Here is a 20,971-nt window from a genome sequence, read left to right on the forward strand (position 1 = left end):
TGGGATTTATTAAATCACTTCCATAACAATGCCGTTGTTATTGCATCACTCAGCTTGGGACCGGAGCTGGTTGCCACCAGGCAAGCTTCAAGCTTTCTATTTCACTTGATCCATCTCATAATTGCCTTTTATTAAACATTTTGATAAATAATTAGAAATGGGCAACTTGTAGTGGTCCCAGGATGCTTTTCCTGCAATACTAGGTCATAAGAGCCACTGAGTGCACTTTATTGGCAACCATTTTTTTTAATACGGCTCTCGTTTATACCTATAAACTATGCATAATGACAGAAACCATATGTGACACGGAATTCACGAAATACAATGACAGCTCTTTAAATTACCTGTCATTTCCTCCTACCGGCTGGCACTGCAGCCGTCCCCGCATCCCCTGCTAATTGTAAAGGGATATATTCCCAGCATTGCGACATTGTGCGAGGGGGCATCAATGTTTTCTTATGAATAAAAAATATTTTTCATTTAAAGCAAGTGCAAAAATACAGAAGCGTGCTATAAAACTAAATAAATGAGTCCATATCGTCAAATGAACAATAAACAACTAAGGTATATTTTGCCAATCCTGACATACCCATAGCAAGAACAAAATAAAACAAAAAAACTCCTTTAATCTTGAGGAAAATCAGTTCATCAATAACTTAATTTAACCATGCAAGACTGTACAGTTAATACAATTTTATAACTCGGCTGCTCAGCATCTATACGCTATATTTTATTAGGGCTGTTAAAGTTATCATTTTGAAGGCTGCCCTCGCCAGAAGCAGTAATTAGTCTTTTATACCTGCCAATGACAGCCAGGCACGCGCCTGCTGGGTTGAGGGGGATCTCCTCCAATGGCAGACTGGCTGTCTCTTTCCCAGAGTGCCTGGCGGCTTGAATCTGGCCGAGCAGCTGTCCAAGGGTAGTGAGCTCTGACAGCGGTAATTGCTCCAGTCCATTAAAGCAAATCCAGGCTCCTAAAACATAATGACATATGCAGATTATACAAGAACTGTGCAGAGACAGGCATTTTTCCAGATGCTATTGGGAAGGGGAGGAGGTTTGGAGAAAGCCGAGGAGTGCTAGAGAGACGGTGGCAGGGTCAGGGCTCAGATCTCCTAGAAAGAGTCTCTGGGGCTCAGAGGGCATCCCTGTGTCAAATGATCAGATGAAACGTAACTGGGAAGGTGTGGACACAACAATCAATATGATGTTCTAACCGAGACATCACCAAAAAAACAGGGAAACCAGAAGTGACATCAATCACCCATTGACAATTGACTGCATCAACCTCTTGTCCAACCCTAGCTCCTCAAGAGGCTCTAATTTACTGCTATTGGGAAATCTTGGGGTAGAAACTACAGGAAGAAAACAAAGGCTCTTAGAGAAGGGATTACTTTCTGTTTGTACCCCCGCTTTCATGACTCTTGAGAGGCGAAGTAGCAAGAATAGTGCCAGGTGCAATCGCTGCTACTCCTAGTCAGTGCTTGAAATGGAGAAATAGAAGTGCAGGTACCTGTACCAGAGTACCTGCTTGTTTCAGATAAGTGCCAGTAGTCTCCCATCAATATTAAGTCACTCTTGAGAAGTGCCGGTACTCTCCCTCTCAAAATAAAAAAGAACTGGTACTCCGTACGGGACAGTGCCGGACCATTTAAAAGCCCTGCTCCTAGCTATGCCTTACTGACATTCATATGTGGACGTGGGCACTCATGTCAGGCTGAATACAAGAAATGGGATAAGAAGTGACAAATCTGGAACTTCTTTTTAAAGGAGGGAGCCTGTAATTTACTAAATACCTTCCTAACATTGAATAAGATTTAAGTGATGGATAATTTATAGACAAAATGTAGATATTGTAAAGATGGAACTGAAGATCAAGGCATTATTTGCAGTTTGGCGGAAGGGATATTCCATCAAAACGTGACGGATATCCTGTCCGCTGTACTACAAATGACGAATGCAAAAAAACAATTGTCACCCTGAGTGGGATGGGTATGCTCAGACGTGAGTCCCATGCTCTCCACACCACTGGAGTCAAGCTAACCTGACTGAAGACGGCTGATAGCCAGAAACCGGTCCTAGGATGCTTGATTCCGGTCCAGGAAAGACATGGCTTGGCAGTTCGGGCTGGACTGTTCCCATGAGGCACAGGGTCCAGGCTGATTTGCTTATTGCCATGTCTGAACTGGGTGGTGTAAAGTGCAAAAAAACGATGGATTTAGGCCCAGATCTCTGTACTGGGGTGAATGTATGACATTGTTCTGCATTCTGTCCATCAATTGTTGTTTTTGCATTTGTCACCCCGAGTGGGATGGGTATGCTCAGACGTGAGTCCCATGCTCTCCACACCACTGGAGTCAAGCTATCCTGGCTGAAGATGGCTGATAGCCAGAAACCGGTCCTAGGATGCTTGATTCCGGTCCAGGAAATACATGGCTTGGCAGTTCGGGCTGAACTGTTCCCATGAGGCACAGGGTCAAGGCTGATTTGCATACGACCATGTCTGAACTGGGGTGGTGTGGAGTGCAAAAAAACGATGGATTTAGGCCCAGATCTCTGTACTGGGGTGAATGTATAACATTGTTCTGCATTCTGTCCATCAATTGTCGTTTTTGCATTTGTCACCCCGAGTGGGATGGGTATGCTCAGACGTGAGTCCCATGCTCTCCGCTATCCTGGCATAAAACGTCTGTTAGCCAGAAACCGGTCCTAGAATGCTTGATTCCAGTCCAGGAAAGACATGGCTTGGCAGTTCGGGCTGGACAGTTCCAATGAGGCACAGGGTCAAGGCTGATTTGCATATGGCCATGTCTGAACTGGGGTGGTGTGGAGTGCAAAAAACGATGGATTTAGGCCCAGATCTCTGTACTGGGGTGAATGCATGACATTGTTCTGCATTCTGTCCATCAATTGTTGTTTTTGTATTACAAATGACAGCGCCTATATTGCACTTGTAATACAACACACATAATATCTGCCACATTTGTGATGAAGTATCCCATCCGCCGAACTCTAAATGAGGCCATTACTACTGTCTGATATGTAATATCAGAAGCTGAATGTAAGCATTAGTCAATTGGAGAATTTGTGTCCAATTTCACTTCTGCCTTACTTTGCCAAAATAGTAGAGAAGGTGGTCAACACTCAACTGACAGCCCATATTAATAAAAACAACTTACTTCACCCTACACAGTCAGCTTTCCATGCAACCTACGCTACTGAATCAGCACTGCTCCTGTCTACAGAAACCATCCACAAACATGTAGATGAGGGCCAGACGGTCGCCCTTGTCCTCTTAGACCTCGGTGCCTCATTCGACACTGTAGCCCATTCAACACTTCTTCAGCGCCTCAGGAAAGGAGGTCTGGGTGGACGAGCCCTAGAGTGCCTGGGGTCCTTCTTACATGACCGCAGTTTTTAGGTGTTTCAGAAACCATACTACTCCAGGAGCATTAAGCTGAGCTCCATACTCAGCCCCACTCTTTTTAATCTCTACATCACCCCATTGGCAGAGATTATTGGAAAACTTGGCATCAGTGTCGTGTCATATACTGATGACATGCAATTGTTGCTGTCTCTAACACAAGCCCACGATGAGGCAGCCATCAACTTCTTGAGAATTGGCGGCATGGATGTCGAACTGTTTGAAACTTAATGGCAACAAAACAGAAGTGCTAGTGATAGGCAGAGCCCCTTCGATTTGGTCCTCATCATGGTGGCTTCAGACACTGGGACCGACCCCACCCCCCAGCGAACAGGTTAAGAACTTACGGATGCGGCTGGATACTAAACTATCCTTCGAGAGCCACACCTGGCGGGTGTCAGGGAAATATTTTGGGGTAAAGCGAGGACTCTGGAAGACCCTTCATGTACTGCCGGTGACAGCTAGGAAAACCATGGTCCACGCATGATACCTTGATACGCGCACGGGTGAGTAGCGCGCTATATAAACCCCAGATTGATTAATTGATTGAGCTACGTATTTACATCCCTGCGACGTTGGGAAGGCAAACACTTAGGGCCCGATTCACAGAACTAACTTAAGACAAAATCCTAAACTTACTACTTTTGGTATTCACAGAAGTTAGGATTTTGTCTTAAGTTTCTCTTAAGTTTGTCTTAAGAAAGACTTAAGACAGACTTAAGACAGAATCCTAACTTAAGTCTGTCTTAAGTCTGTCTTAAGACAAAATCCTAACTTCTTAAGTTAGTTCAGTGAATCGGGCCCTTAATCAATTACTCTCATGTTTTGAAGTCACACTGATCTCTAGTCTTCCATTTGATTACACTAATTGCTAAACCAGGGGTGTTCAGCACGGGAGGCACATTTTTAGGATACACACATGGACATATTTACATACAAGTCCTGTAAATGGGTATCATTTCCTTCATTAGGGATTATTCGGAAAAGCGGTCTTGATCTGGCCCTCTAGGGTCACTGGTGGATACGCATGTGCTGGTGGGGGCATTCTTCCGGATATTCAAGTGGTTAAGACAGAACACCTCCTCTCATCGTAGGATCCAATTTCTTTCTTCATCCTACCTTGTTGTCAATGCCAGTTACTATTGTGTGTAATATTCTTCTGCACTCACCTGCAGATGCCAGTCCTTTGCATATGTCTTGAAGGATGCTGTGGTCCATAGACCTGGTACAGTTGAAGGCAAAGAGCGCCATCCCAAGACAGAGGCTCAGCTCCCGCACGGTCGATCTTTTTCCAGATCCCTGAGAATAAAGATAAAGGAACACAATAGTGGAACAGACAGAATTATAAGTGTCTTGATGCTTGGGCCACGCATCTTTAAACAGCAACTCCTAATGAGGGCAGCGGTGAAAAGCACTAGTAAGCACTACGGCCCTCACTACAAGTAGCATGGGAAAAGGTCCGGATTTTACAAGTGATATTGGTAACTCACAGGTTGGGAAAATCTGGACCTGTGCAAGTGGGACTCTTGGGGGCAGCTTAGAAAATTGTAAATTTTAGATAAAATCCCCCCATAATTTCTCATTTTCACCTAGTCCCCCCTTCCGAGATTTCAAAAGATCAGAATTAAGATGTTACTCGTAACGAGGGTCAAAGCCCACATTTTAGAAGATTAGAACTAATCAGAGATAGCAACATTATAAAAATGTAAACTTAATGGTTCTTTTTTTTTAGATAATTGAAGTATTGCATCATTTTGCAGCTCTCCATAATTTTGCGGTATCCAGATCAGTATGTTTATTTATATATTAATTTAGCGCTATAAATATGATAACTTCGCAGCGCTGCGTTGTATTGTGGAAAAACCAAGCAAAATGCTAAACAATTGATCAGCAGCTGGTACAGAGCCCACCAGGCTGAAGTAAAAACCATTAACCTGCATTTTTCTAATATGAAACACACAAACACTGGAATCAGGTAAATGGTGTATCGAGGAGTTCACTTTATTTTTTTGTTTGATTTTTTTTTTAAACATAAACATGGTTAAGGGGTGGGCATTCGAGGACTAGGTGCATTGCCAATTATACATCAAATTCACATGTAAAACATATGGAGGTAGCATAAGAGCACAGGGATCACTTTTAATGGGTTTCCTGAATCAGATTGTCTTCGTTCATCTCTAACGTGGGAGGCCTGCACTATTTTTGTGTTGCGGCTCGTTTTCTTTGAGTATTGTCTCTTTTTCATTTGCATCGGACGCACAGTATGCATGACTCTGTCCTCATGATGAACATGGACAGGACAAGAAAGGCCTGGCGCAGGCTGTAGAGAAGCAGATGCAGCTTTCTGCTGTTCTTAAAGCGAATGATAACGAGGTCGGATGAATGACTGTGGGCCAACAAACCCATTTTGGGTCAATAGTAGGTAGAAATCCTGTCAGTCACTATTTGGATGTGTTTTTGTTTTCCCTGCTCGTCAGCCTCCAGCTTCACTATTCTACGAGTGATGTCACTGGAGGGGCAAGCGTGGGTTGAGTATTTACCTGCAAATGGTAAGTGTTTCGTGAAACTGGCAAAACCCCTTAATGGGCTGACTAGTAATATGGGCAGATTCCAAGCTGTATCGCAGGAAGACCACTGTATTCGGCCCTCCTTCACCTGCACGTACAATCCAAGAAGCGCAGTGTCACTGGAACGAGGGGCACAGAAGGCGCTGCAGCACCCCCATAAAATATGCAAACGTTTAGATGGAGAATGAACAATAAAGAGGACACACATGCTTTTAAGGCAGCATTTTTTTTGTCTTCTATAGAGCCTGCCACATATCCCGCATGCCTTTTAGGAAGAGGCGCCTCCACCACATCAGAGCCAGCGTTCCCACCCCTTCAGTAAAAATTGTCACAGCATCTATGCTGGAATGTGGAAGGCACTGATGAAGTATGGACTACACTGACGGAGTGTGCGCTGACAAAGTGTGGACAGCACTGACGGAGTGTGCGCTGACGAAATGTACACAGCACTGATGGGGTGTGTGCTGACGAAGTATGGACAGCACTGATGGAGTATGGAGATCACTGCTGGGGTGTGCGCTGATGGAGTGTGGACAGCACTGGCAGAGTGTGGAACGTACTGATGAAATGTGGGCAGCACTGACGAAGTGTGCGCTGACGAAGTGTGGACGGCACTGATTGAGTGTGCGCTGACGAAATGTGGACAGCACTGATGGGGTGTGCACTGATGAAGTGTGGACAGGCCTGACGGAGTATGGACAGCACTGACGGAGTGTGCAATGAGGAAGTGTGAACAACACTGACGGAGTTTGGAACGCACTGATGAAATGTGCGCAGCACTGACGGAGTGTGGGCAGCACTGACAGAGTGTGGGCAGCACTCACGGAGTTTGGACAGCACTGACGGTGTGTGCGCTGACGAAGTGTGGACGGCACTGATTGAGTGTGCGCTGACGAAATGTGGACAGCACTGATGGGGTGTGCACTGATGAAGTGTGGACAGGCCTGACGGAGTATGGACAGCACTGACGGAGTGTGCAATGAGGAAGTGTGAACAACACTGACGGAGTTTGGAACGCACTGATGAAATGTGGGCAGCACTGACGGAGTGTGGGCAGCACTGAGAGAGTGTGGGCAGCACTGACAGAGTGTGGGCAGCACTGACAGTGTGGGCAGCACTCACAGAGTTTGGACAGCCCTGACGGTGTGTGAGCAGCACTGATGGAGTGTTGGAACTGACAGAGTGTGAGCAGCACTGATGGAGTATAGATAGCACTGATGGAGTGTGCACTGATGAAGTGTAGACAGCACTGACGGAGTGTGGGCAGCACTGATGGAGTGTGGAACACACTGACGGAGTGTGCATTGACGAAGTGTGGACTACACTGACGGAGTGTGCACTGATGAAGTGTGGACAGCACTGACGGAGTATGGACAGCACTGACGGAGTGTGCAATGAGGAAGGGTGAACAGCACTGACGGAGTGTGGAACGCACTGATGAAATGTGGGCAGCACTGACAGAGTGTGGGCAGCACTGACGGTGTGTGGGCAGCACTGACAGAGTGTGGGCAGCATTGACAGAGTGTGGGCAGCACTGACAGAGTGTGGGCAGCACTGACGGAGTGTGAGCAGCACTGATGGAGTGTGAGCAGCACTGACGGAGTGTGGGCAGCACTGAAAGAGTGTGGGCAGCACTGAAAGAGTGTGGGCAGCACTGAAAGAGTGTGGGCAGCACTGAGAGAGTGTGGGCAGCACTGAGAGAGTGTGGGCAGCACTGAGAGAGTGTGGGCAGCACTGAGAGAGTGTGGGCAGCACTGACAGAGTGTGGGCAGGACTGACGGAGTCTGGGCAGCACTGATGGAGTATGGACAGCACTGACTGAGTGTGCAATTCTTTATTTATTTATTTATTTCGAGTTTTGTATAGCGCGTAGTTACCCTAGAGCCTCCCAGCGCTTGTTCCAGGGCAACAAAAAGGTAGCAGGCAAGCGTATTCAGAGGCATCAGTTAGGAAAGAGGTGCGTTTTGAGGAGTTTGCGAAGCCGGAATAGACAAGTCTCCGAAAATTATGAAGTGTGAACAGCACTGATGGAGTATGGACAGCACTGACGGAGTGTACACTGATGAAATGTGGACAGCACTGATGAGGTGTGGAACGCACTGATGAAATGTGGGCAGCACTGATGAAATGTGGGCAGCACTGACGGAGTGTGCATTGACGAAGTGTGGACTACACTGACTGAGTGTGGTCAGCACTGACAAAGTGTGGGCAGCACTGACAGAGTGTGGGCAGCACTGAGAGAGTGTGGGCAGCACTAACGGAGTGCGAGCAACACTGAAGGAGTGAGGGTAGTACTGACGGAGTGTGCGCAGCACTGCCGGAGTGCGGGCAGCACTGACGGAGTGTGGACAGCACTGACGGAGTGTGGGCAGCACTGACAGAGTGTGGGCAGCATTGACAGAGTGTGGGCAGCACTGACAGAGTGTGGGCAGCACTGATGGAGTGTGAGCAGCACTGACAGAGTGTGGGCAGCACTGAAAGAGTGTGGGCAGCACTGAAAGAGTGTGGGCAGCACTGACAAAGTGTGGGCAGCACTGAGAGAGTGTTGGCAGCACTGAGAGAGTGTGGGCAGCACTGAGAGAGTGTGGGCAGCACTGAGAGAGTGTGGGCAGCACTGAGAGAGTGTGAGCAGCACTGACAGAGTGTGGGCAGCACTGACAGAGTGTGGGCAGGACTGATGGAGTCTGGGCAGCACTGATGGAGTATGGACAGCACTGACTGAGTGTGCAATTATTTATTTATTTATTTCGAGTTTTGTATAGCGCGTAGTTACCCTAGAGCATCCCAGCGCTTGTTCCAGAGCAACAAAAAGGTAGCAGTCAAGCGTATTCAGAGGCATCAGTTAGGAAAGAGGTGCGTTTTGAGGAGTTTGCGAAACCGGAGAAGACAAGTCTCCGAAAATTATGAAGTGTGAACAGCACTGATGGAGTATGGACAGCACTGACGGAGTGTACACTGATGAAATGTGGACAGCACTGACGGAGTGTGGGCAGCACTGATGAGGTGTGGAACGCACTGATGAAACGTGGGCAGCACTGACGGAGTGTGCAATGACGAAGTGTGGACTACACTGATGGAGTGTGGGCAGCACTGACGGTGTGTGGGCAGCACTGACAGAGTGTGGGCAGCACTGACAGAGTGTGGGCAGCACTGAGAGAGTGTGGGCAGCACTAACGGAGTGCGAGCAACACTGAAGGAGTGAGGGTAGTACTGACGGAGTGTGCGCAGCACTGCCGGAGTGCGGGCAGCACGGACAGAGTGTGGACAGCACTGACAGGCAGCACTGACAGAGTGAGAGCAGGACTGACGGAGTGTGGGCAGCACTGACGGAGTGTGGGCAGCACTGACGGAGTGTGGGCAGCACTGAGGGAGTGTGAGCAGCACTGAGGGAGTGTGAGCAGCACTGAGGGAGTGTGAGCAGCATTGAGGAAGTGTGGGCAGCACTGACGGAGTGTGGGCAGCACTGATGAAGTGTGGGCAGCACTAACGGAGTGTGGACAGCACTGACGGAGTGTGGGCAGCACTGACAGGCAGCACTGACAAAGTGTGAGCAGGACTGACGGAGTGTGGGCAGCACTGACAGGCAGCACTGACAGAGTGTGAGCAGTACTGACAGAGATGGGCAGCACTGAGAGAGTGTGGGCAGCACTGAGAGAGAGTGGGCAGCACTAATGGAGTGCGAGCAACACTGACGGAGTGCGGGCAGCACTGACAGAGTGTGAGCAGCAGTGACGGAGTGTGGACAGCACTGACGGGCAGCACTGACAGAGTGTGAGCAGGACTGACGGAGTGTGGGCAGCACTGATGGAGTGTGGGCAGCACTGACGGATAGTGGTCAGCACTGACGGAGTGTGGGCAGCACTGACGGAGTGTGGGTAGCACTGACAGGCAACACTGACAGAGTATGAGCAGGACTGACGGAGTGTGGGCAGCACTGATGGAGTGTGGGCAGCACTGAGGGAGTGTGAAGAGCACTGAGGGAGTGTGAGCAGCACTGAGGGAGTGTGAGCAGCACTGAGGGAGTGTGAGCAGCACTGGCGAAGTGTGGGCAGCACTGACGGAGTTTTGGCAGCACTGACGGAGTGTGGGCAGCTAGTAGCCATGCAGAATAGAGCGGTCTCAAACCGATCATCCTGTCTGTCACAGGATAGGAGGACACATACTTTTGCAGCAGTTTGCTGCCCGCAGGATGCTGCACTGGATTTTCTATGTCCACATGTGCAGAAACAAAATATTGAAACAGCAGATTTACCCATTAATTTACTTCCACGTACCACAGAGAGAGAAAAATGAATCTGCTCCCCACTGTTTACTGTGAAGTAGACAGGAGTGGGCCAGAGGTAAAGTGGGGCCCTTACTGCAGTGCTGAGAGGGTGGGTGAGAAACAACGTATGAGAAAGTTGCTTCCAGAGGGCCCCACCTTGTGCTTTCTGTTTTGAGAGGCCACACACCCCATCTGTAGGGCTGTGGAGCTTTAACTCTTCTCCTCCCTGGCTCCGGACAGAGGCTGCAGAGGCTAGGGAGCCAGTATAGTCAGGGCCGGACTGGGAACCCCAAACGGCCCTGGCAAAGTGCTCGGCCGGCCCATCCCCCCCATGGGGGGTTGGGGGTGCAGCCGAGCTCTTTGCTGGGGCCGATTTTTGGCCGATTTTGTTACAGGGCCAATTTTGCAGCTATGCTGCAAAAAAAGCACTGTAACAAAAACGGCCCCCACCCGTGCGGCGCACTGGGGGATTGCCCGGTGCCCGCAATGGCTAGTCTGGGCCTGAATATAGTGCAACACTGCTTTGAGTGCGTCAGCCATCTTATACTCGACCGCAAAGGTAATGTGGAGGGAATTACCCTCAAACTTCTGAGGTCCCCAGTATTTCTTTCAAAAATTAAAAGACCTTGAAAAGTCTAGCATTTCTTTTAATCTTATCTCTCATAAGTGTGTGTACAAAAAGTTAATTGATAGAGAAAACTTGTTTTTTTTTTTTTTTTTTAATTTTTGAAAACCTTTATTGTGCACAAACTCAGTACAAATACGGGCCTACAACCGTCCGGCCGGCCACGAACTCTCATGAAGCACTAGTGCATGCAATACGGTGACAAGGTAATGCAGCTTAGCAGTAGGTGCAATGCGAAGTACAGATCAGGAAACGCCGCAATACCTAGGCGCAGGAGCAATGCAGGTTAGTTTTAAACTTTTTTACGCGACTATTGAGATCAGGTCATAGTACTCCATACATAAGCTATTAAAAGATAAAGAACGAGGTCCATGTAGGTGGGACTTGACGAGTCACAACAGCATCAAACAATTCGAGTCACAACATGCAAGTCCCGACCAGAGGAGGGTCACAAATTAGTCATATCACCAGAAAACTGTCTCAACAGCCCCTAAACATTTGCGCCGCCACCCATCCCCCAATATGCCTAACACGGACCAAAGAAGAAGGAAAAATCATAAAAAAACAAAGAAAGGCACCATAGAAAAAAACCTCGAACCAAAAGGTAACCCCCCACCCTACACACATGCAGAGGCTATGGCCTGCCCCCCCCCCCCCCTAGCAGAGTGTCTGTCGCCCCATAAACCCGAAATATAGCAAGAGAAGAGAAAAGAGGAAGAAGAGAAAGCAAAGGGGAAAGTGAAAGTAAAAATAATCCTGTGATATAGGGAGTAGGAACAGTAATCCATCCCTGGACTCCCACAACAGTGAAACCGGGAGGAGGACCAATCATATATGCATGCGGACTCAGCCGGCCTAATAAGCATTTCCCGCCCCAACAACAATATCAAGCAAAGCAACAACAGTAGATCAATCAGGGAGAGTCAATGAACAGTCCGTAAAAATCAGGCCTAAGTCAAGGTCCACCTTGCCTCCACCCATCCGCCCGGCTATTAAACCAAAGAAAGTCTCCTAGCCCTGGCCCGTTCTGGGACTCGGCCTCTCACCCCTCCTACGTGGTAGTCCAGTGCGGTCCAGGAAGACGAGAGGAAATGGCCGCCCTAAGGAGGGGGGCGGTGCGTAGACAAAGAAGGAATGGCGTCCGCTCCTAGGAAAGGGTTTTCCCTCGGTATCAGTCCTCTCTGGCGAGTTCAAGCCACAAAAGTCACAAAGCAGAGCAAACCAAGTTCGCGACAAGAATGCAGATAAAAAAACAGGAGGGCAATCCGCCGGTAGCCAATTCTTCCGCGTCTCAGACAGTTGCACACAGTTGAGCTCGGAGCGAGGGGGAAACTCTGTAGCGACGACTGAGCTATGAAGTGGCAACAATCCGCTACCCTCCACAGCGGTGGCTACTGTAGCATCCACTGTATCCCTTCGAGGAAATGTTGTGGCATTAGGCTGTAACAGCTCCCGTCCGGAGCTTTGTGGGAGACAGTTCCCCTGCTCCTGGCTGAAAGCTTGGGCGCAAGCATCGAGCCGTACCCCCAACGCGGTATAGGTGCTCTTCATTACTGATTTCAACTCACCCAGGGCTGCCAGCACATCTTCAAGGGTGAAGTCAGGCTGTAGTGTCCCCGTTCTCGCACGCCCATGGGGAGAGCGTGCTCCGGCCCCCTCAGAGTCGATGTGCTCGCTGTGTCGTGGGGAGGCTGCATAGATTTCCACACCATGGCGAGCCACCGGCATCGCCATCTTGTCTTCTCCCCAACGAGATGCTGTGGGGGGGGGGGGGACGGGGGAATTCGCGGGTCGCGATATTGCAGCAGGAGCAGTCCCCGGGCTAGCGACAGTCCGCCCGATCTGGGGTAGAGCCTGTGGGTCAGTAGCCAAGTGGTGAGGCAAACAGTGCCCGGCGGGGGTAGCAGTCAGCGGCCAGAGGGACGAGGAGTGCGGAGCAAAAACATGGCGGCCGGGAACAAAGGACTCGCCGGGCAGACACCTCTTCCCCCCGTCACCACACTGCCCGGAGCGTGCATAGCGTTCACAAGTGGCAGGTAGCGCTAAGGCCGCGCTCCTGCAAGGAAGCGCCGTCCAGTCGCGCCACCCCCGCAGCGGATCGGCTGTGCAGTGGACGTGGGGTCTGGGCGCACTGCGGAGCAAGCTGGTTCCCGGGCCGGGGCAAATCGGTCCGTAGCTTTCGAATCCGGGCGAATGGAGAGGTCGGCGGAACACCGGTGGCAGCAGCTCCGTTACCCGCACCTTTTAGGACAGAAACTGGTGAGCGGAGCAATCAGGATTGTGGTGCGGGATTCCGGGGCCGGCGGAGCCGAAGGCTGCGCGTCCGATCAGGTCGCCATCTTGGCTCCTCCCCGAGAAAACTTGTTTTAAATGTGTGGCTCACTGGTTAGAGGAGGCAGACCTGGAAGCAGAGGTCAGCCCGGGACCAGGGTTCAATTCCCGGCTCGGCGGGGTCTTGAGTCCTAAAATGTCCATGGACTCGACAATTCTCGCTCCGGTGCCTACTCGATTCACGGGTTCACACTCTGCGACTCTGGGCAATAGCTTGCTTAATCTCCACAACGGCCCCTCGCAGCAGGATGCCTGGCTTTCACCTTGCGGATACCCTGCCGGGGTTATCTCACAGGGGAATACCAGGACGGGTTCCCTAAGCAAGCGCTTAGAAACCGCTCGGTGATTTGCGCTATATAAATTCCTGTACATTTACATTTACATTTACAAATGACAGCCTCAGATAGTTTATTATTTTCAATGCTATTACCCTGGCCTAGAAACTTTTCCAATTCAAAATATCGCCAGGGTCTACATTTAACCCTTGGTACGATGTTCACATGCGTCTTCGAGAAAGTCTCCTAAAATAGTTTTAGTCTCCATTAATGCTTTGTAAAAAGCACAAAAAATCTTTCATCAATGAGAATTATTTGTCTTTCAATATTTTTTAAAACATACAGATTTTTCAATGATTCTTCCAGCAAAATGGATCAATAAATTCTTGATTATTAAATTCTGAATCTGAGTACCATCTGGACAACCCCAAATAAAGTGCACAAAAGCTGAATGAATCAAGTGGCGTAAGGGGAAGTCATCTTAATAACTCTCAATCCCCAAATACAAGAACATACCTACTATAAATCTATCTGTCTCAGGCAAGAGGCAACACAGCTAAACGTTTGAGCTTGCCCCCACCCAAGATCGGCCTGGCCACGGTCCTCGGCGAGTTGAAAAAGCGCCTAAACTCCCTTCCTAGCCATCGGCTAGCTAAAGAGATTATTAGCTTTCAGAAGGGTTTCACCACTACTCTTTTGAATAGGCGGACCATGAATCGGGATTCAAATGTCATTTTACCCATCAGGCATAGGTAAAATCTCATTTTACCTATGCCTGCATCACTCAGTGTCACTCTTCTATGATTCCTCTCTAATTGTACTCCCAGGTTTCTCCGGTTTTGTACAAAGCTCTGCCACCCCCACCTATGCATAAGTGTGAAGAGTAGGTCTGCACAGCTTAGCCAGCATTGAATTAGATGTGTAGGGTGCAAAGGAGCACTAATTGCCAGAGCTGCCGTTTCGAGCTGGGTAACCAGGTGCGATCCTTGGCGTGGGCTCAATATCATGTAATTCTGGTAAAATCACTTAATTTCCCAGTGCCTACTAAAAATAAATGTGTCCTTGTGTAATGTAACTTGTGCTCATGTAAAGCGCTCCAATACCTTCAGGTTGAGTTTGCTCTATATAAAATAGCAACAAAAACAAGCATTTGCAATGCAAAAGGTCTCACATTAGGAAAGTTTGATCTATTGGTACTGTAAATTACACATTTTTTATTTATGTTTTGTTTTTGAAATTAGCTAAATTAATAGCTTTGTCATTTACAATACGCAAATGTGACACCTTTAGCATTTGTAATGCTATATGTGTTGTATTTACGTGACTTACATGTATTGATATTACAAATAACAATGGTTTTTAATTTTTTTTCAATAATTAATACTTAAATACAAGTTATTGTAATTTATAATAGCAATAGCTTAAAGTTTTGTAAATAACTTTTGTGAAGATTATGTTCAGTGTATTTTATTGTGACGAGAATCCAAGAACAGAAGTGAAATATTAACATCTTTTTGTTACATTTGTAATAAAGCTTGAAACATTGAGAGAACATATTTGAACCGGATGTTGTTGAATGGTTGCACAGATTGATGCTGTGGTGGCGCTGAGTGATGTTGTGATGGCGAACGAGTGATTCTGTGGCATTCATAGATGCTGTGGTAGCACACTGTGATGTTGTGGTGCCCGTGAGTGATGCTGTGGTCGTGCGGAGTGATGCTGTATGCTATGCTATGTTTAGTTTTGATATCCTATGTTTTGTTTTGTTATGCTATGCTATGTTTTTCTATCCTATACTTTTATTTGTTATGTTATGCTATGCTGTGTTTTGTTATGCTATGCTATGCTCAGTTATGTTATGCTATGTTTTGCTATGCTACGCTTTGTTATGCTATGCTATGTTTTGTTATGTTATGCTATGCTTTGCTTTGCTATGCTATGTTTTGTTATGCTATGCTATGTTTTGTTGTGTTTGGTATGCTATGTTTTGCTATGCTATGATATGTTTTGTTTTGTTATGCTATGTTTTGTTGTGTTTTCTTAAGCTATGCTATGTTTTGTTGTGTTTTGCTATGCTATGCTTTGTTATTCTATGCTGTTTTGTTAAGCTATGCTATGTTTTGTTGTGTTTTATTATGCTATGCTTTGCTTTGCTATGCTTTGTTTTGTTATGCTATGTTTTGTTATGCTATGCTAAGCTTTGTTTTGTTATGCTATGCTATGTTATGTTTTGCTATGTTTTGTTATGCTATGCTATGTTGTGTTTTTTATGCTATGCTATGCTTTGTTGTGTTTTGCTATGCTATGTTTTGTTATGGTATGTTTTGTTTTGCTATCCTAGCCTTCGTTTTGTAATGCTATACTATGCTATGTTTTGTTATGCTATGCTGGCGAGGGTGTGTGAGTGTGTGTGAGGGTGAGTGAGGGTGAGTGAGGGTGAGTGAGTGAGGGTGAGGGGTTGTGAGGGTGTGTGAGGGTGAGGGGGTGTGAGGGTGAGGGTGTGTGAGGGTGAGAGGGTGTGAGGGTGAGGGGCGGTGAGGGTGTGTGAGGGTGAGGGGGTGTGAGGGTGAGGGGTTGTGAGGGGTGTGGGTGAGGGGGTGTGAGGGTGAGGGGTGTGGGTGAGGGGGTGTGAGGGTGAGGGGGTGTGAGGGTGAGGGGGGGTGAGGGTGAGGGGGAGTGAGGGGGTATGAGGGTGAGGGTGTGTAAGGGTGAGGGGGGTGTGAGGGTGAGGGGTGCGAGGGTATGGGGGTGTGAGTGTGAGGGGGTGTGATGGGGAGGGTGTAGGGTTGTGAGGGTGTGGGATTGTGAGGGTGAGGGGGTGTGAGGGTGAGGGAGGGTGAGGGAGGGTGAGGGTGACAGGGGTGAGGGTGACAGGTTTGAGGGTGAGGGGGTGTGAGGGTGAGGGGGTGTGAGGGTGAGGGGGTGTGAGGATGAGGGTGTGTGAGGGTGAGAGTGTGTGTGAGGGGGTGTGTGAGGGTGAGGTGTGAGGGGGTGAGAGGTGAGGGGGTGTGACGGTGAGGGGGTGAGGGTGTGTGAGGGTGAGGGGGTGTGAGGGTGAAGGGGTGTGAGGGTGAGAGGGTGTGTGAGGGTGAGTGAGGGTGTGTGAAGGTGAGGGTTTTGGGGGTGTGAGGGTGTGTGATGATGAGGTGGTGAGGGGGTGTGAGGGTGAGAGGGTGTGTGAGGGTGAGAGGGTGAGGGTGTGTGCGGGTGAGGGTGTGTTAGGGGGTGTGAGAGTGAGGGGGTGTGAGAGTGAGGGTGTGTGAGGGGGTGTGTGAGGGTGAGGGTGTGTGAGGGTATGAGGGGGTGAGGGTATGAGGGGGTGAGGGTGAGGGGGGGTGAGGGTGAGGGGGTGTGAGGGTGAGGGGTGTGTGAGGGTGTGTGAGGGTGCAGGGGTGTAAGGGTGAGGGGGGTGAGGGTGAGGGTGGGTGAGAGGGGGTGTGAGGGTGAGGGTGGAAGGGTGTGTGAGGGTGAAAGGGTGTGTGAGGGTGAGAGGGTGGGTGAGGGTGAGAGGGTGGGTGACGGTGGGTGTGAGGGTGAGTGAGGGGTGTGAGGGTGAGGGTGTGAGGGGATGTGAGGGTGAGGGGATGTGAGGGTGAGAGGATGTGAGGGTGAGGGAGTGTGAGGTGAGAGGGGGTGAGAGGGTGTGTGAGGGTCAGGGTGTGTGAGGGTGACGGGGTGTGAGGGTGAGGGTGTGTGAGGGTGAGAGGGTGTGTGAGGGGTGTGTGAGGGTGAGGTGTGAGGGGGTGTGAGGTGAGGGGGTGTGACGGTGAGGGGGTGAGGGTGAGGGGGTGTGAGGGTGAGAGGGTGTGAGGTTGAGAGGGTGTGTGAGGGTGAGAGGGTGAGGGTGTGTGCAGGTGAGGGTGTGTGAGGGGGTGTGAGAGTGAGGGGGTGTGAGAGTGAGGGTGTGTGAGGGGGTGTGTGAGGGTGTGTGAGGGTTTGAGGGGGTGAGGGTGAGGGGTGTGTGAGGGTGTGTGAGGGTGCAGGGGTGTAAGGGTGAGGGGGGTGAGGGTGGGTGAGAGGGGGTGTGAGGGTGAGGGTGGAAGGGTGTGTGAGGGTGAAAGGGTGTGTGAGGGTGAGAGGGTGGGTGAGGGTGAGAGGGTGGGTGACGGTGGGTGTGAGGGTGAGTGAGGGGTGTGAGGGTGAGGGTGTGAGGGGATGTGAGGGTGAGGGGATGTGAGGGTGAGAGGATGTGAGGGTGAGGGAGTGTGAGGTGAGAGGGGGTGAGAGGGTGTGTGAGGGTCAGGGTGTGTGAGGGTGACGGGGTGTGAGGGTGAGGGTGTGTGAGGGTGAGAGGGTGTGAGGGTGAGGGGTGTGTGAGGGTGTGTGAGGGTGCGGGGTGTGAGGGTGAGGGGGGGTGAGGGTGAGGGTGGGTGAGAGGGGGTGTGAGGGTGAGGGTGGAAGGGTGTGTGAGGGTGAAAGGGTGTGTGAGGGTGAGAGGGTGGGTGAGGGTGAGAGGGCAGGTGACGGTGGGTGAGAGGGTGAGTGAGGGGTGTGAGGGTGAGGGTTTTGGGGGGGTGATGGTGAGGTGGTGAGGGGGTGTGAGGGTGAGAGGGTGTGTGAGGGTGAGAGGGTGTGTGAGGGTGAGAGGGTGAGGGTGTGTGCGGGTGAGGGTGTGTTAGGGGGTGTGAGAGTGAGGGGGTGTGAGGGGGTGTGTGAGGGTGTGTGAGGGTTTGAGGGGGTGAGGGTGAGGGGGTGTGAGGGTGAGGGGTGTGTGAGGGTGTGTGAGGGTGCGGGGGTGTGAGGGTGAGGGGGGGTGAGGGTGAGGGTGGGTGAGAGGGGGTGTGAGGGTGAGGGTGGAAGGGTGTGTGAGGGTGAAAGGGTGTGTGAGGGTGAGAGGGTGGGTGAGGGTGAGAGGGTAGGTGACGGTGGGTGATAGGGTGAGTGAGGGGTGTGAGGGTGAGGGTGTGAGGGGATGTGAGGGTGAGGGGATGTGAGGGTGAGGGAGTGTGACGTGAGAGGGGGTGAGAGGGTGTGTGAGGGTGAGAGGGTGAGTGAGGGTGAGGGTGTGTGAGGGTGAGGGGGTCTGAGGGTGGGGGTGTGTGAGGGTGAGGATGAGGGGGGGTGAGGGTGAGGGTGAGGGGGTGTGAGGGGGTGTGAGGGTGTAAGGGTGAGGGGGCATGAAGGTGAGGGGATGTGAGGGTGAGGGGGAGTGAGGGTGAGGTGGTATGAGGGTGAGGGTGTGTAAGGGTGAGGGGGGGTGTGAGGGTGAGGGGTGTGAGGGTGTGGGGGGGTGATGGGGAGGGTGTAGGGTTGTGAGGGTGTGGGATTGTGAGGGTGAGGGGGTGTGAGGGTGAGGGAGGGTGAGGGTGACAGGGGTGAGGGTGACAAGTTTGAGGGTGAGGGGGTGTGAGGGTGAGGGTGTGTGAGGGTGAGAGGGTGTGTGAGGGTGAGAGGGTGTGTGAGGGGGTGTGTGAGGGTGAGGTGTGAGGGGGTGTGAGGTGAGGGGGTGTGAGGGTGTGAGGGTGAGGTGGTGTGAGGGTGAGAGGGTGTGAGGGTGAGAGGGTGTGAGGTTGAGAGGGTGTGTGAGGGTGAGTGAGGGTGTGTGAAGGTGAGGGTTTTGGGGGTGTGAGGGTGAGGGGGTGTGATGGTGAGGTGGTGAGGGGGTGAGAGGGTGTGTGAGGGTGAGAGGGTGAGGGTGTGTGCGGGTGAGGGTGTGTGAGGGGGTGTGAGAGTGAGGGGGCGTGAGAGTGAGGGGGTGTGAGGGGGTGTGTGAGGGTGAGGGGGTGTGAGGGTATGAGGGTGTGAGGGTATGAGGGGGTGAGGGTATGAGGGGGTGAGGGTGAGGGGGTGTGAGGGTGAGGGGTGTGTGAGGGTGCAGGGATGTGAGGGTGAGGGGGTGTGAGGGTGAGGGTGGGTGAGAGGGGGTGTGAGGGTGAGGGTGGAAGGGTGTGTGAGGGTGGAATGGTGTGTGAGGGTGAGAGGGTGGGTGAGGGTGAGAGGGTGGGTGACGGTGGGTGAGAGGGTGAGTGAGGGGGTGTGAGGGTGTGAGGGGATGTGAGGGTGAGGGGATGTGAGGGTGAGAGGATGTGAGGGTGAGGGAGTGTGAGGTGAGAGGGGGTGAGAGGGTGTGTGAGGGTGAGAGGGTGAGTGAGGGTGAGGGTGTGTGAGGGAGAGGGGGTCTGACGGTGAGGGTGTGTGTGGGTGAGGATGAGGGGTGTGAGGTTGATGGGGTGTGAGAGTGAGGGGGTGTGAGGTGTGTGAGGGTGAGGGGGTGTGAGCGTGAGGGTGTGAGCGGGTGAAGGTGAGTGAGGGTGTGAGCGGGTGAAGGTGAGTGAGGGTGAGAGGGTTGTGAGGGTGAGGGGGTGAGGGTGTTAGGATGAGTGAGGGTGGGTGAGGGTGTGAGGGTGAGTGAGTGTGTGTGAGGGTATGTGAGGGTGAGGAGGTGTGAGGGTGAGGTTCCGAAGTAAATGGTGGCAGGGCAGACATCATAAGACAGAGAAGAGACTGTATGGTGACTGCGTTGGTCAGTTTCAGAATCAGGAGGGGCAGAGTCAGCACAGTCTGAGAGGGATCAACGTGTCTAGAGGCAAAGCATAGCGGATGTAGCATTGCAGCTAGCAAGTCGAGTGTTTTGAAGCTGAGTGTCCCTAGAGAGATGGCAACACAGCAACAGCATTTGAGGAGCAAAGCTACTGTAAACAAGCACAGTAGGCTTTCACTTTCGTCCAGAAAAAAAACGAGAAAGGTGCAGAGAACGCCAAACAAAACATGGCTTCCCCGCTAAATGGATGCAAAAAAAACCAAGCTCTCTGCATTGCTGTGGCGGGGGGTCAGGGGAACGGGAGCTCATTCTTTTGAAGTCTGATTCCAAGGCTCAGACAAATGGTGGTGTGCGATGTGCACGCGAGGAGGCAGGGGAGTGGCAGCCTTTGAAGTCTGATGCCGAGGCACAGACAAATGGTTGTGTGTGATGGATGTGGCTGGCTCTGTGCCGCGCATAGCTCACATGAACTGTACGCGATCCGCAGGCTAGGTAGACTTTTCTTTTCCGCTTGCTATAATCTCGCCTATTTATCCCTGCGGGATATAATAGGCGAGACCTAAAAATGTTAGACAACCTCACTGTGCACCTCTCACCCCAGTCACTTTGAGGCCTTGTACACACAGCAGCCCGGTTCAGTGGGATCTGGTAAGGATGCCCGTTGTCTGCTGGATAAGGTTAGCGTCAAACCCTTTCCAAAGCTATGAATAGGAATCACTATGCTTGAGCGTGCACTGTACCTCGGGCCCCATGCACAGGGCACCAGCCATGCAGGAAACCGCTGCAGTAATATTCAGAAAGGCCCTTTCAGTAAGAGGTGTGATGAGCATGTGCTTCGCAGACCCTTGGTACTCGAAGCCATAACCAAACTCTGCGTCACCAATCTGCAAACAAAAGAGAAAAAATGTGAAATATAAGTCAGTATCTCTGCAAACAGTATTAACAAAATTTCAAATTAAGCTGAAGCTACAAGAGAGCAGGCCTTAAAACTTCTGTATTTATGT

The 20,971-nt window shown here is 50.7% G+C and overlaps 1 protein-coding gene across 1 annotated transcript in view; it reads right to left on the reverse strand.

Annotated features, from left to right (window-relative positions):
* Positions 1-723: 723 nt before the first annotated feature.
* The window catches only part of LOC147729702 (dynein axonemal heavy chain 9-like), a 66,236-nt gene continuing 45,988 nt past the window's right edge, over positions 724-20,971 (reverse strand). Inside the window, exons 4-6 of the mRNA XM_086954022.1 lie at positions 20,708-20,851; positions 4,594-4,723; positions 724-974 (exon numbers count right to left, since the gene is read on the reverse strand). Of these exons, the coding sequence (XP_086810148.1) occupies positions 724-974; positions 4,594-4,723; positions 20,708-20,851 (525 nt within the window). The remainder of the gene's footprint in view (positions 975-4,593; positions 4,724-20,707; positions 20,852-20,971) is intronic.

Source organism: Lissotriton vulgaris, chromosome 2_1 (genome assembly GCF_964263255.1).
Source record: "Lissotriton vulgaris chromosome 2_1, aLisVul1.2, whole genome shotgun sequence".
NCBI lineage: Eukaryota > Metazoa > Chordata > Amphibia > Caudata > Salamandridae > Lissotriton > Lissotriton vulgaris.